General features: G+C 40.1%; 1 protein-coding gene across 2 annotated transcripts in view; it reads right to left on the bottom strand.

Moving 5' to 3' along the window:
- The window catches only part of OSBPL10 (oxysterol binding protein like 10), a 123,784-nt gene that overhangs the window by 24,658 nt on the left and 84,266 nt on the right, over positions 1-14,860 (bottom strand). For both annotated transcript variants that reach the window (XR_010359542.1, XM_064415335.1), the window contains exons 7-8: positions 9,695-9,841; positions 2,685-3,168 (exon numbers count right to left, since the gene is read on the bottom strand). Coding sequence is in view for 1 of the 2 variants with exons in the window: in XM_064415335.1 (XP_064271405.1) it covers positions 2,685-3,168; positions 9,695-9,841 (631 nt within the window). In the remaining variant the exon portion in view is untranslated. The remainder of the gene's footprint in view (positions 1-2,684; positions 3,169-9,694; positions 9,842-14,860) is intronic.

Here is a 14,860-nt window from a genome sequence, read left to right on the forward strand (position 1 = left end):
CAGCAACAGGCAAAAAAAGGGCTGAATGCTCATAATGAGGGGAAATTTATAAAAGGAGAAAGGGACAACACAAAATGCCAACAATAGTACATGATTAGTTTGGTCATCCAATGCACAGTAGCAAAAAACACAACAATCAAAACCCAGAGATTCTGAGGATCCATGAGATGTTAATTTGTCTCTCATCAAAAGTAGGATTCATGATACTTCATTCCCCAGAAACTCACTTAATCTGCCTTTAAAAGATTAAAATAAGATTCTACAACCTTACTAGACAACCTTGGTGTGTCAAAGTCTCTCCAAGCAGCTAACTTTAGTTTCTACCCACCTTAAGTAGTTTCACGTGCCTTCTGACTAGCAGCACCTTTCCACAGTCCAACTAACTTCGCTAGACTAATCCACCCCATATGAAATGTTGCAACTCTAACACATCCCTAAACACAAGGAAAAATCTCCAAATTATATTTCACATTACGAAAATTATTAGGCACATAAATACAGGCTTAGGTTTTCTACACTTTTAGTCCAACAGCTCCTTTTTGTCAATTCAGCAATCTATTCCCTGGTACTCACACTGACCTCAATCTACTACAGAATTCATACTTATGCAGCACATAAGAAAGAAGCATCTGCAGTAGATTCTAATTTTTACACAGCTTGACAAACCGACACACCAACTTAATCAGGAAGACTTCCCTGGACCTAAAATAATTAAACAAAAAAAATAAAGAAAGTGCAGTTTCAAGTGAAGGAACTGCACTGCAAAGCTGGTATTTTAAACTGAGGCTGTCAGGCTTAGGCTTGCTGTTTTCAGATGACAGAAAAGCCTCAGTGGTGCAACTTCTTGCTGCCCATTGCCAGTCCTCAACATGCAACAGAAATGCTTGGGCTGCACTGAAGTGTCTCCATCACTTCCCAGAAATGCTGTCACTGTGAAGGCCCCTGCTCTTGCACTGCTTACATGAACAAAAAGATGAATAGTAACTATGAACTGGTGAACCCAGACTTCCTCCCAGCATGCACATCACAAAGACAGCAGCAAATCTTGGAATAAAAGAATTTGCTACTGCAGATGTTCCCCAAAGCCCGCCTCCACTCCTGGGATGTCTCCAGGATCATGAAAAAAAGAAAGAGCATAGGGAAGAACAGTATTCTCACAAGCACACATTAAACAATCCTTGGGGTGAGTAAGCAGTTAATTCTTAGACCCTTTCTCTCTCAAAACTGGGACACATCAGGACTTTGAAGTCTTAAATAATCCCCACAGTAGACACCCCCAATCCCAGGGAACTTGTGTGTGCTAGCAGCAAGAGAAAGAAATTTCCCTACTCCTACATAATCATAAGTGACTTTGTGTTTAATTTTATTTCCATTAAATAGTTCCCTGCACTGAGCAAAAGAGTACTAGAAATGAACATGTACCAGAAAAATGCAGAATGTTAAGCCAGTGACTCAGGCTGGCAGTAGCACAGGCAGGGGACAGACAGACAGACCAATTTCCATTCTGACACTCCCTGCCCAACTTCCTTAACACCATATTCAAAGCAAAATACCTAAGTCACAGGAAGAAGGAAACACAGGTGCTAACATAGACTTTATCACAAGGGTATCAAAACCAGTAGTAAGGAGGTTTCACACCTCTTCTATTAAAAAAGGGAATATATTGCCATCAGGGAAGGAGCTACTGTAGTCCTTTCCACTGGTCTTTAGTTTTAGATGGTGGAATAGCAGAACATACCTGTATTTTTTTCACCATAGTTATTTTGTTGCTATTAATAAGAAAAACCAAACCACTGCATTTCCCACTCCATTTTTTACTGCCTTTAATACCACAGTATTTAACATTATGGTGACAAAAAGAGGCAAGTTGTCTTCGTACTTCTGAGACTACAGTCCAAAAACTAGTTAAGGCAAAACACTAAAATCCATACATAGCATCTTACCCTCAAATAGCCAAAGGGATTAAATTGCTTAGCAACACACTTATCTCAATGCATTAACAGTCAGTGTCAACACTGGTACAAGTGTGTGCATCAGTTCAGATCATCCATTAAGGATTTTTTATGACTCCTTGTATTTCTGAACTCAAGCTGGCCAGTGATTTATCACAATGCAGACCGCATGTGTATGATACAGAAAATAAGGATTCACGCCTCTACCACATGACTTTCTAGAAAGCTTATGAAAATACACTAACTTTGCAAACACTACAGAAATCATGATTCCTTGCAGAAACTATGGAAAACTATGAAAAACGTTTTTGCATAAATCTAACAAACATTAGATTTATGCAAAAATATGTCCCTTCTCATTGCTTTGCTCCAATAGTGAACACCAAATCCCATATTACTTTAAAAGTGACCAAAAATGTTCTCACAGAATATGCTATAATTTGGTATTTGCTATTACAACTTAATTATTTCTGAAGCCTGGCAATATATATTAACAGAGTCTCATTGATATAAGCACACATTTATGTATGCAATGTGCATTTCACATTCTGTCTGGACAGCAAAAGGTTATATGAATCCTATATGAAGTTTTAATTCCAAACTTCAGAAAAGCAAACAGTCATGAGGTTCAAATGAAAGGTCAGAGGGAGAGCAAGTAGGAAAACATTTGGATTTCTGCTGACACCCAGAAACATTAGCTCAAAAAAAGCAGAATAAAAGCACATTTCTTACCTTCACCTACCATAGAAACACCTATTGACATGCCCATGAACTTGCTTTTGGTCCATACGTGAGCGTTCACACACATTTTCTTCTCTTTGCACTCACAGTAAAAGCAAGATACTGGTGGATGATGAGACACTTGTTCAGCTACAAACCTCAGCTTGTAGCACGTGGACTGGTCCTGGCCAAGCTCCTTGGCTGAGTCCTTAGAAAGCGTGGAGGCACCATTAGTTCTGAATGCTTTCACTTTATCTTTAGGCACATCCCACGAGCAGTGAAAGGTTTCACCAATTATGGGGTTATAGGGCTTCTTGGCAACTGCTCCCTTTCGGCCTTCATGAAAAGCTGTTAGATAATACTCCACAAAGCAGATAATTCTTTCCTCGGGAGTGGCTCCAGCTGCAATTGACAAAAACAGGTCTGGATGGGCCATGAAATTTGCATACATCTCCAGCAGGGATCTTTTCTCCAAAATAAATGTTGGAAGCACTACCTGTATGCAAAGCAGACAAAGGCACATATGATTTCCCTGTGATCACACTAGTGAGGGGAAAGGGGGAGAGGGAACAGTTAGCACAGCTGTAATTCTGACCCTGCCAAATTTTGGGGTAGCATATTTCCCTCCCATGCCATAACAATTTAATTTTCTTTGCAATGTAAATAATGAGTGAAGGAGAAAGCAGTGGCCTTGATACCCACGCAGTCTGCTTCCTATTCCATTATGACTTTCAAGAGCAGCTCACACAACAGGGATGGGCTGTACCACACAATGGAAACACACCTTTTCCTCTCCTCTCAGTTAACAAACCAGCCATTGTTTTCTTTGTTTACAGGACACAAAAACATACTTTGATATAAACTAATGTACACCAAACATCAACAAACCAAACTAATCACAACCCTCCAAAATGGGAGGGACACACTCTCCCAAACCTCCAGAAGATGAGAATTTTATATGAACGTACCAATCACCAACCTCTAAATGGTGGAGAATGCAAGGGGTACATCCATCCCTTCTGTCAAACATCTGTGCTCCATATTCCACCCCTGGGCTGCTGACCACCCACTCTACATGGACTGGGTCCCTTGCAGCCTCTAACAAACCAACCCAAGGAGATCCAACCACAACCAAATCATAGCTAAATCTCAAGTCGATTTCCATCCCAAGAAGCCTTCCCAAGAGGCTGTAGGGAAGAAAGCACTCCCCATTTGCCCTAGCATGTAATCAAATGTCATGTCTCCCCACAACTCCCAAGTCAAATCCCCTGCCATCCCTAAGATCTCCTGTCTCCCCCAAGCCCATGGCACACCCCCCTCAGTTTCAGACCATGTCACTGTGGTGGGCCCCTGCATGGCTTCATTTTATTTCAAACAAGTTGAAACAAAAACTGCACAAACCATTACATTCATATCATGGGAAAAGAGAGGCTCCCATGGGCCCAGAAAAAAACCTGGGGCTGAGCACTAGGCAGTCTGCCCGGGAGGGAGCCAGCCCCGAGTGATTTGGGTACAGTCCCAAGGGCCTCTCTAGCAACGCAGATGCTGCCAAGGTCACTCACTCCACAATAACACTTTGTTGGAAGTTTCCAGTGAAACATCCTGGAGGGCACTGCAAGGCAAACAAGAGCTAAGGGACACAATTCATTTCTCTCCCTTCTTTCCCCCCATGCTCCCCACACTGTGCAGCTCTATTGCAGGGGAGCTCAAGGGTTGCTCTCACATGACCAAAAGGAACTTCTGGCACACACAAATTTATCTTAAGTGAATCCAAGTGGCTCAGTGATGCCAGATTCAAACCAACAGCTATTACAGCAATTCTTCTGCTTTCCTCTTTAAATTTTCACTGCATTTTCACTTTAAATTTTTACTTTTTTGCTTTCCCAGAAGCAAGGGTTATTTACAGCAGGCAGGGAGCCACTGTCTGTCACAAACACATTTGCTTTCCCCCTGCTGGTCCAGCTTGCTATTCTAAGTGGGACCAAAGCACAGATCAGCCCTTTTGGATCCCATGGATAATGAAATAGAAGCTTTCAAATTTTTATTAATCATTCAGCCCTTCTCAAAGAGAACTTGTAAACAGGAACAAGAATTCCAGTCACAGCAGCTCGAACAGAGTCTTTACAGCTACACAGCAAGTCACAGTACCTCCTGCAAAAAGAGAAAACTGCTGTGTCTGGTAACTTATCTGCTTATTGGCTCTCTCCTTTTATATTACACACATACAATCCTTCATAGGCTAATAATTTTTACAAGTTTAGATATAAATCAAGCAAAGTTCCATCTGTAATATTCCTCTGACTCTACTCTCTAAGCCTTGAGGACTCCACATGATTTCTGCTACCAACCTATTGAGGCCCTGAATGATGGAGGACCTTAATTTTACACTATGTGTGGCACACTGAGTGCTAAAGACAGCCTACAGTGCTGGGTGTGTGACAGTGGCAGGCTGAGGAGATAGGTTTTCCAAATTGAAATCCAAAATTTTGAAGGCAAAGTGGATAGCCAGTAGAGTTTTTTTTTTTATTTTTAGCTCTTTAAACAATTCCGTCTTATTTGCAGCATTCTCATTCTGACCAAATATTTATTATCCGATATAACCTTTAAAAAAATGCAATTCAGCAGTTGAGATCCTCAATTCAGGATCTCATTTTAATAAAATTGTGCACTAAAAGATCAGGTTACTAGATGGGAAAGTGACAGCAAAACATATAAAAATCTCCCATATTTTCTGTCTAGAAATACCAGTGGTGCCTTTGTGAGCTCACTGCAGAGACTTCAAAGGGCAAACTCATTTGAATAAACAGCACTCTGCATCCCACTATGGCCAAGAGCCTCTCTCTAAAGACAGTGACCTTTATTAGCACAAACAGAGGAGAAGAAAACTGCAGACCATCCTTCAGGTGATGCAGATTTTATGGTACAACACTAACACTGCTGTGGTTTCATCCCATTGTTGTGGTCTTAGAGTCTTGGTACCTCCTCCCTTAAGCCCTAGATGTGTTCTTTGCTTAACCCAGCCACACCAGCACTGCCACTAAATCAGATGAGATGAATCACTGGCCTCTAACTATTGAGTTTCAAGAATCAATTTAAAATCTGAGTAAGGCCAGAACTCCAACTCAAATTATCTCACTTTAAAAGCCCAACTAAGCTGAAAATGGCATCCATAATTGTGGCAGAAAAGGATCCACTGAATAACTGAACTGTTTCCACACAAGGAGGCAGAACTATGAAATAAAAATATTAGACTTTTAAAGTTTACACAACTGCAGTATTACAAAATATGCGTACAAAACACAGCCTTTTATTAAATAATCTCATAGCCTCAAAGTTTCAATATGCAACATCACCACACGCTCAATATAGAAAAAAAATCTCACACCAATCAATTTTTTTTAATTGCCCCTATCTTGATTCCTGCAGAAATAAGAAAAATAGAAATAAACAAATTTGCAAGTTTACAGCATTCTTTTTGTCAAGAAGCTGGGCTTCTTGTCAACAGCTTGGGCTGTTGTGCACTGGTGCCAGCACTCCAGCTTTGAAAGGAATGAGCTTTTTAACTTTTCTGCAGCCAGACAGAATGAAGTGTCCAGAAAAATACACTTAGGACCCGTGTTCTTTATGCTGGCTTTGGACAGGACTATGAATTATTTTTTTAATTGCATACAAAGTCAAAACTGACTAATTTTTTCCTCTGAGAAAATGTCAGCATGACAACCATTTGGACAAAAGAAACACTCTAGAATAAATACCAAGTTGCTGAAGTCTATAGCAAAAAAAATCACCTCACTGCATTCTAAAATGTTAGAACAATCTATTCTTACTCTCTCTCAGGCTTCAGATGAAAAGAAAGCTGTTTAAGAGGCATTCTTCCCTTTTCATTGAGGTTGAAAAGACAATACTGGTTGAAAACTTGATTATAACCTCCTAGGTTCAAATTCACTTAATTAGATCTGAATGCAACTGAGAAAAATAAGAATGATGTCTTAAGAATAGAGATATTAATCCCCACTATTATTTACTGTGAGGAAAAACATGGGTGTCAGCATCATTCCCTAATTTTTTCAGAAATCCAGCCAAGGTACTTCATGCTGAGATATCTTTTTCTTAAAGGTGTAAAAGCTTTCTTTTCACTGTCATCTGTGTCATTGTGGGAATAAAATAAGCTATTTTCATGCCACTTACATTTTAAAATTGCAAGGTAAAAGAATATTGGCAAGCATAGTAAAAACTTATGATATCATGAACAGACCACAATGTTAATTTACAACAGGTTGACATTCTGCAGAATTACTTGAAGCCACTTTACAAAGAATGGCAACCCTTTACTTTTAGCACATATTAATTGTGTAAATGAAGGTAAGGGCGTGCAGGGGGAGTGATCACCCATCTGTACAAGCTGTTAGCATTAACTGCAATCCATGAGATGCCATTTGCCAACAAAGTCAGTGGATTTTGGCACTATTTTTCATTTTCTAAAAGTCTGAAGAACAAACAATTCAGAAACTTGTTTTTCCCCCCAGCAATTCTAGTTTTAAATGAGGCAGAAAGTTCTATCCCAGTCTGAAGAATCACTTGTGTACCACATTCTGCTGCTGTGAACTGCTCCCCACCCAACTCTCCCCAGCAGCTGTTGAAGTCTATTTGGCCACCATGAAGTTTAGCCCGTTCTAGCAAATCCCCACAAAGATTTGATACTTCACTGCAGGTGTTCTCCTTCATAGCAGTTTTTACTCCTTAACTCCTCACTAAAAGGCAAAGCAGCATGACACATTCCAGAAGTGAAGCACCTCCACAACATTAAATGTGGCTATCTTCACTGTGGGAAACTGCTGTCAGCACAGGCAAGGCCATGGCTAACATAAGGATAAGATGCTGTTTCCTGTGATATGGAATGTGAAGGTAATGCTCATGCATCCAGAACCCAAAACCACCAAGGGCTCAGAAAAAGCTGTTTGTGCATGTGAGTATCATGTAGCAATCCACAACTCTCAGAATGAACCAAAGACACAGCCCTAGGGAAGAAGGTACAGGAAAATGGAAACATGTAAAAACATCATCCTCTGCTATTAGCAACCACTGTGCCACAACCACTTCCAGCAGAAGGTGATGAGCATCAAGGTGCTCTGAAATGTGGAATAATGGAAAATTGGGAATAATGAAAATTGGGAAGAAGTGCAGCCAACAAACCCAGCTTTACCGTCAGATGTCAGCGGCCCTAAGGGCCTCATGTCAGTAAGCAAAGTTGATAAAAAAAGCAGCCAGCTGTCCTGAATTTTTTTTTAATCCTCAAAATGGGCAGAAAAGTGATGTGCACATGTGGCATGTCTCATTAATACTTATCATATGTGTATTCATGCATCACACAGACTACAAACAGATCTAACTCTGCCATATGCCTGTCCCTCTTCTCATTTCAACATTTATCATTATCTTTAAAAACTGTGCTCTAAGAACACTATGTAAGAAACGGGTTATCATATATGCATTTACCTTAATATCTTTCTTGTAAGCGTCTACTCTTCTCTTATTTACAGGAATTTCTCTTACTTACATTAACTGTGTGTCTTTGGGTTTTGCCTACTTTGCCATGACAAGAAGATGACTGTGAAAATCAGGAAAGAAAAATCTTGTCTTTTGCCAAAGACAAATTGTTCTGAAGATGCAAGAACCACAGATAAATCTTAGCCTAGTTTGAACATTATAGACTCAGACAGCCTTAGAAACACAGAAAAGAGGAAGAGCTAAGAAAAAGTGAGAATGTAAGAAAAAAAAAACAAAAATGAACTGTATATAACCCCAGACATACTAAAAAGTGACAAGTATAAATTATTCAAAATGAAATTATGAAACTTTCATTTTATTTAGAATAAAACATTCATTTCTGTGCAGCTACTCAGCAACAGAACACAGGATTGCTCAGTCTTAAAAATGTAATTATTTTAAAACACTGGCAATTGTTCCAGAGGAAGCAGGAAAAACTATATTGAGAAAACTTTATTTTGTAAGAAAGTTATAGTTTTTGATTGACATGCAAAAAAAAAAAAAAGAAAAAAAGAAAAGCATATGAACTCTTCAGAATATCAAAATGCCCATGAGAACAACTTCCTGCAAAACTACTTCATGTGCCAGAGAAATTCTCTGGTCCTTCCAAACTTTGTGTTACTTGTGGAGAGTGTCAGAATGAGCTCTTATTTGGGAAAAGTGGACAACAGGAGTTTTACTGGGGTTTTTTTAAGCAGAAAACCCTTGTGCAAGGAAAGGATATTCCATATATTTACCAAAATCTGCTTGATTATTTATTAAGCCCCACAAGAAGGTTTCACTGGAATACAAGACTATTCAAAAAGAAGCACTCCTTGCTTCCTTAACACCTACCTCATTTCCAAAACTCTAAGGACTAAAGAGAAAATTTCTCTGAAATTTCTTTGCTCGTATCAGTATGGACAAGCTTGTGACAATACTGATTCTAGGACCAGAAGAATGCACAGAAGATTAAACTGCTGAGCTCCTCAACACTCACAAGAACTGCTACATTCAAGACTGTAATTTCTTTACCATCATAGGTTTTTTTGAAGCTGACTTGCAATTAAATGGAACCCAATCCACAAAGCAGTTATGTGAACATGTATATCCTTCATCCATACTATTGCCATTCTTTTTCCTCAAACTCCCAGTGCACCCTGACATACTTGTGGGTTCCACACACAACACATGGTTACTCTGAAAGACTTGCAAAAAAATAAGCAGGAGTTTTGGAGGATTTTTTTTTCTTCTTCTTCTCTTTTTCTTTCCCTCTCCTTCCATCTCCAAAATACCTGATGTGGTCACTTCATGGGAAAGCCTGCCTAGCAAGAGACAGCACTCCATAGCTCTCCGGAACCACACCTTTATAAACAGGAAAGCTTGGCTGTCCACAGGGGCAAAACACACAAGAACTGGCTGTGCACACAAACACACAGAAGGATGAGAAAATAAAACAACAGTGAACAAATATAAAAGAGATGCAGTGCTCATACCCTGGTAAGGTCCATGCCAAGTTTGAGCTGAGAGATGAGATGGAGAATTACACTGCGTTGATCATCCATGACTCCTAAATCCTCCTCTTCATTATCTTCAGTATCTGTCATTTCATCTTCAACTAGGATCAACTCAGAAGCTGAATGCTGAAATGAAAAGAAACGTCACCATCTGAACAAAAAGATACAGAATGGCTATTTTCTCCCCACTACATATGTTTAAAAATGGAGTTGTCTTGATAGAACTGAAGACAGCCTCTGTTAAAGCCAAGAAAAGATACAAACTCAAAATAAATAAAAAATCCAGTGATGGGTTCATAAAGCATTTTGATCCTTTCCTCAGAATGAGAGTACTAAGTATGGGATGCTAATTTACACATTCTCTTCTCATATTTATACTGCAGTCATCTCAGATAAAACTCATAGCACATGTAAGTAACAAGCCATCTTTTCATTAAATAGAAATATGCAGTTGAAAACGAGTCTTCAAGTTTGCTTCATAAATCTCCCCAGCAAATATTCATTTCATACATAGATGCTGCATGACCCGATTTCACAGGTTTTCTCCTTTCTCTATCCAATTTCAAAGTTAGAGATCTAAGAAAGTAAAGATATTAACTAAAGAAGATAAAAAGACAACTATAATTAAAGAACACACCTCTGAAAAAAACCCCAAAGACATTAGATTTTGGGAAGCAGAGCAGTGCCATAACTCTTTATAACTATTGCAACACTTCATCACCTTACAGCACAACGCCCGTGCTGCTGAGTTTCCAAAAATACAAGCTGAATATCAATAGACAGGCACCATGCCAGTCCCTTCAAGAGGAACTTTACAGCAGAAGGGATAATGACTTGTGATATTTTATTTTTCCTCAGGGTTTACAATGTATAACTAACAATAATCCAAACAGGTGGTAGTTACTTTGTTCAAGCCATTGAAACCACTCTGCAAGCCTTCCAGATATGTATTCAAGTAAGCTTTTTGTACTTCAAGGGGAAAAAAACTGGGTTATGTAGATGAAAAATTACAGCCCAGCATGTCATTATTGCCCAAAGATTCCATGCTGTAAATGAGACAACACTCCCTGTAAAAGTTAGCATTCTTTCATGCTAAATTGCATTTCTGCAGGAACAGCTAGCTCATTACATAAAACAAGAAATTTTTCATCTCAGTGTGGAAGCCTACGCAACTGAAAAGTTTTACTAAAACCAGTTAATATCCAGAATCAGGTTTCAAAGGAATATTTCTGAATGATCACATTAGAGACCCCTGAGGTGAACTGCAGCTTGTGTAAGGGGAGTTTCTTTGAAATTAAGTTACTATGGAGGTTTCCAAGATTTGAATAAAGTACTTTTTTTTTTATTACTTAAATGTTTAGGTAGCTATTCCTAAAATAAAAGCTATTTGGTGAAGCCCAATGACATCTGCAAGACACTTCACAGTTGCTTTATTTAGAAAGTAGAATATGTAGATTACATAAAACAGAATCTGGTGAGCTGTAACCTCAACAGCTTGGAGCTTTTCAAAAGGACAAAACCACACTTTCTTCTTCCCACTCCCTCGGAAAATAAAAGGAGAGAAGATAAGCCCTTTTCTCCCAAAATGCACAGCATTATTACCCAACTGATGCCTCACTGACAAGTTCAATTAACATAAAACCTGACAACATCACACAAAATTATCAGTCGGGGAGGGATAAAGCACTGAAGCCTGGCAAAGTCATACAGACTACGATTTATTTGGAGGTAGCAGGGAAAAAGCAGTATCAGAACTTACAGGAGATGCTTCCACAGGAGGCTTCCCTTTGATCCAGCTTGACCTCATTGAGAGCACTGAGCTACCGAATAGGCTCTGCTGCTTCTGTTACTGCCATGAACCGAGCTTGCGGCAAACAAGCTCCAGCAGGAATTAACAGCGCTACAAAAAAAGCAAGGGAACCTCCCCTCCTCACTCCCACCCCCTCTTTTTTTTTTTCTTTTTTGCTATCTGGGGGGTTGGAGAGTGTGCACCGGATGGCAATCTGCTCCTTGCGTTTCCAGTCACATGGCATTGAGATCAGTGAGCTTAAATGCACGCAGCTCCAACTGGGAAACGGTGCTGCTGTTCCCAGAGGATATCCTGATCGACGGCTCTCCAGGAGGGAGGGGAAGGGGCACAGATTTGTGTGAGTGTGCACAAGTGTGAGAGAAAAAGAGGACAGAAAGAGAACATGCTAGCAGGTAACATCCTTCTACGTGAACATAAAACAGCTGCGTAGCCTTAAGTAGCTAACAGCATCAGAAAACAAACAAACTACCCACTGCCAGTCTGCAGACTAAATTACATACTAAGAATTTTCTTTTTCTCCCAAAGATTGCACGTTTACCCAGGGCCAGAAAATCCTTGTTTCCTTCTTTCTTGATGAAATAGGTGTTAGGCTTTCCTTGCCTCTTGACTGTTACTAACAAAATAGCAAGCAACTCAGAATATTCAGTGAAATTACCCCTGTCTGCTACCCTGCCAAACATCCACGGTCAGAGCAAGCCACCCTACGGACACTTGGGGTGCTCACTAAAGTAGCATTTGCACTGTTCTAAATGAAAGCCTTTCTGATCATCAGGGAGGATGAGCACAACGTAACATTAAGATCAATCGTGTTTAATGAGCACACTGTAAAGACTAAAATTTTAATTACCTTCACTATTCCTATTCTAAGGACTTGTGTAATGTCACCAAAAAAAACCACAACTCTGCTATTACAGTCATCAACACACTAGTGACCTTCAGTGAATGACATGCAGACAACTGCTCTTTTCTCACTTTTCAAGGAAAAGAATTTAAGGAAGCAGTTTACAATTCATGCTACAGGAACTGAAGAGCAGTCATCTTCAGAAAGCAATATCCTTTCTATATTTCCCTCTCTCCTCATTAGCTGTTCTACGTAACTATTAAATAGATTTCTAGGAGCACATAAAACAACTTTAACTAATACATTTTCTTAAACCAACATGTAAGCACCACACAGTGTGAGTGGACACATGCAGTCACAAGATACAAAGCTAGTGTATCTTTAAAGTGTCATAAAAGTTCAACCATTCTTTAATTCTTTTTCTATCCATGAAAATAGCGTGCAGTTTAGTAGTATCCAATGCGTAAGCATTCAGCCAGAATGCAAAGGATTATGTGGGCTGATTATCCTTTAACGGCAGCTTTTCTGAATTATCAGACACAGACTTTTTTTTTACCTTGTCCCGTAAAACGTAACTGCACAATTGACCTAGGAAAGCAGTCATCTGCTCCACCCCTGTGTGGTCAGGGCACAAAGTAAAAGCTATTGAGCTGTGCACTGCCCAGCTGAGGAACGAACAGCACAGCCTGGCTTAGGTGCTGACCCTGAGAAATCCAATACTGAACCAGTTACAAACAACCACAAAAAAAAGGGGCTTATATTTAAAATCATTTCTATCAAAATCGGTTTCCAATACTGGGCTGAAGCACCAGCATTTTTCAGAAAAATCTGAAGAGAAAATAAAAGATAATTTCTAAAAATCCCAGGAAGAGATGCATTTCAAAGTTTAAATGCCAAAGACATGAAAATACACACCGGCAGAGAGCTATTTTAAACAGGTCACCTCATTAGAGCTGAGATCGATTAATTTAGAGAGGTCATCTGCGGGGACACAAAATGGATGTTCTAGTCAGCAGTCTCCATCAGAAAACATGCTGATTCTTTTTTAACAGATGAAATCTGTAAGGGTAAGAAATTGTTTCTGAAGGAAACATTCTGCATTTTTAAAAAATGGAAAAACACAGTGTGGGGTTTTTTTTTTAGGAAAAACACACTGACAAGCCTGGGATAAAATCACAGAGTCAAAAGCTATACTTCTGTGAAAGGGCAAATGTGCCTCTGTCCTTCTATGGCTTCTTCCACAAGTTAATATTTCAAATTAACTGTCAGGTAATTAATACAGACATACAGCTCAAAGATTCATTTTCCAACATACTCCACAAACCATACAATGCAACAATACATTCAAGAATGACCTGGGTCTCATCTTGGTTAGTTTTTTGAGGGGATGAAAGGAACACATAGAATCAGAGTCTCATTTGGTTAGAACAGACTTCTTGGTATCTTCTTATCCTTTACCCTGCTCAAGAACATGCATGTAGAACCAGTTGCCCAGGACCATGTCCAGCTAAGTTTTGATTATCTACAAACATGGAGACTCCACAACTTCTCTGGGCAACCCATGCCAGTGTTCAATGCTCTCCACAACAGAAGTGCAATTTCTGATGCACATATTCACTTCCAAGTGCCCACTGCCTCTTGTCTTGTCAGTGGGCACTATTGAGAAAAATCTGTCTCCCTGCTCTTCACTCCTGTGAGGGATGTATATGTACATTGATAAGATACATTTGATCCTCCTCTTCTCCAGGCTGGACAGTCCCAGCTCCCTCAGCCCCTCCTCATGGGAAGGATGCTCCAGAACCTTCCTCATCTTTGGGGCCTGTGCTAGACTTAGCCAACTAAGTCCATGCCCCTCTTGCTCTGGGTGAGGCCCACTGCAGATGTGGCCTCACCTCTGCCAAGCAGAGGGGAAGGATCTCAACCTAATGGCAACACTCTTCCTAATGCAGCCCAGGGAGCTGCTGGGCACAAAAATATTTTGTTGGTTCATGGTCAGCTTGCTGTCCCCCAAGATCTCTGCAGAACTGCTTTCCAATCAGATGGCCTCCAGCCTGTACTGGTGCAAGAGTTTACTCTCAAATATCCTCCAGATAACAGGAACTGGCACTTCCCTGAGCTTATCTTTAAGAGACTTCTCTGTGTCCACATTGCCAAGATCTCTCTCTGTCAATGGCAGCACACAAACCCCTGGCTCATCAGCCACTCCTCCCAGGTTTTTCATCACCTACAAACTTCTCAGGAGTGCACTCTGCATCATCATCCAGGTCATTAATGAAGATGTGGAACAGTGCTGGTCCCAGTATGGACCCCTGAGGTACATCACTAGTGACTGGCCTCCAACTGGACCTTGTACCACAGGGCTGGGTTGTTCTGCGAGGATGTTAGGGAAGACAGGGTCAAAAACCTTATCAACATTAAAGCAAACAACATCCACTGCTTTCTCCATAAACACCAAGCTAGTCACTACCATTGTGAGGGCTGTCATGCTGGTTAA

Source organism: Passer domesticus, chromosome 1 (assembly GCF_036417665.1).
Source record: "Passer domesticus isolate bPasDom1 chromosome 1, bPasDom1.hap1, whole genome shotgun sequence".
In the NCBI taxonomy this organism is placed as follows: Eukaryota; Metazoa; Chordata; class Aves; order Passeriformes; family Passeridae; genus Passer; species Passer domesticus.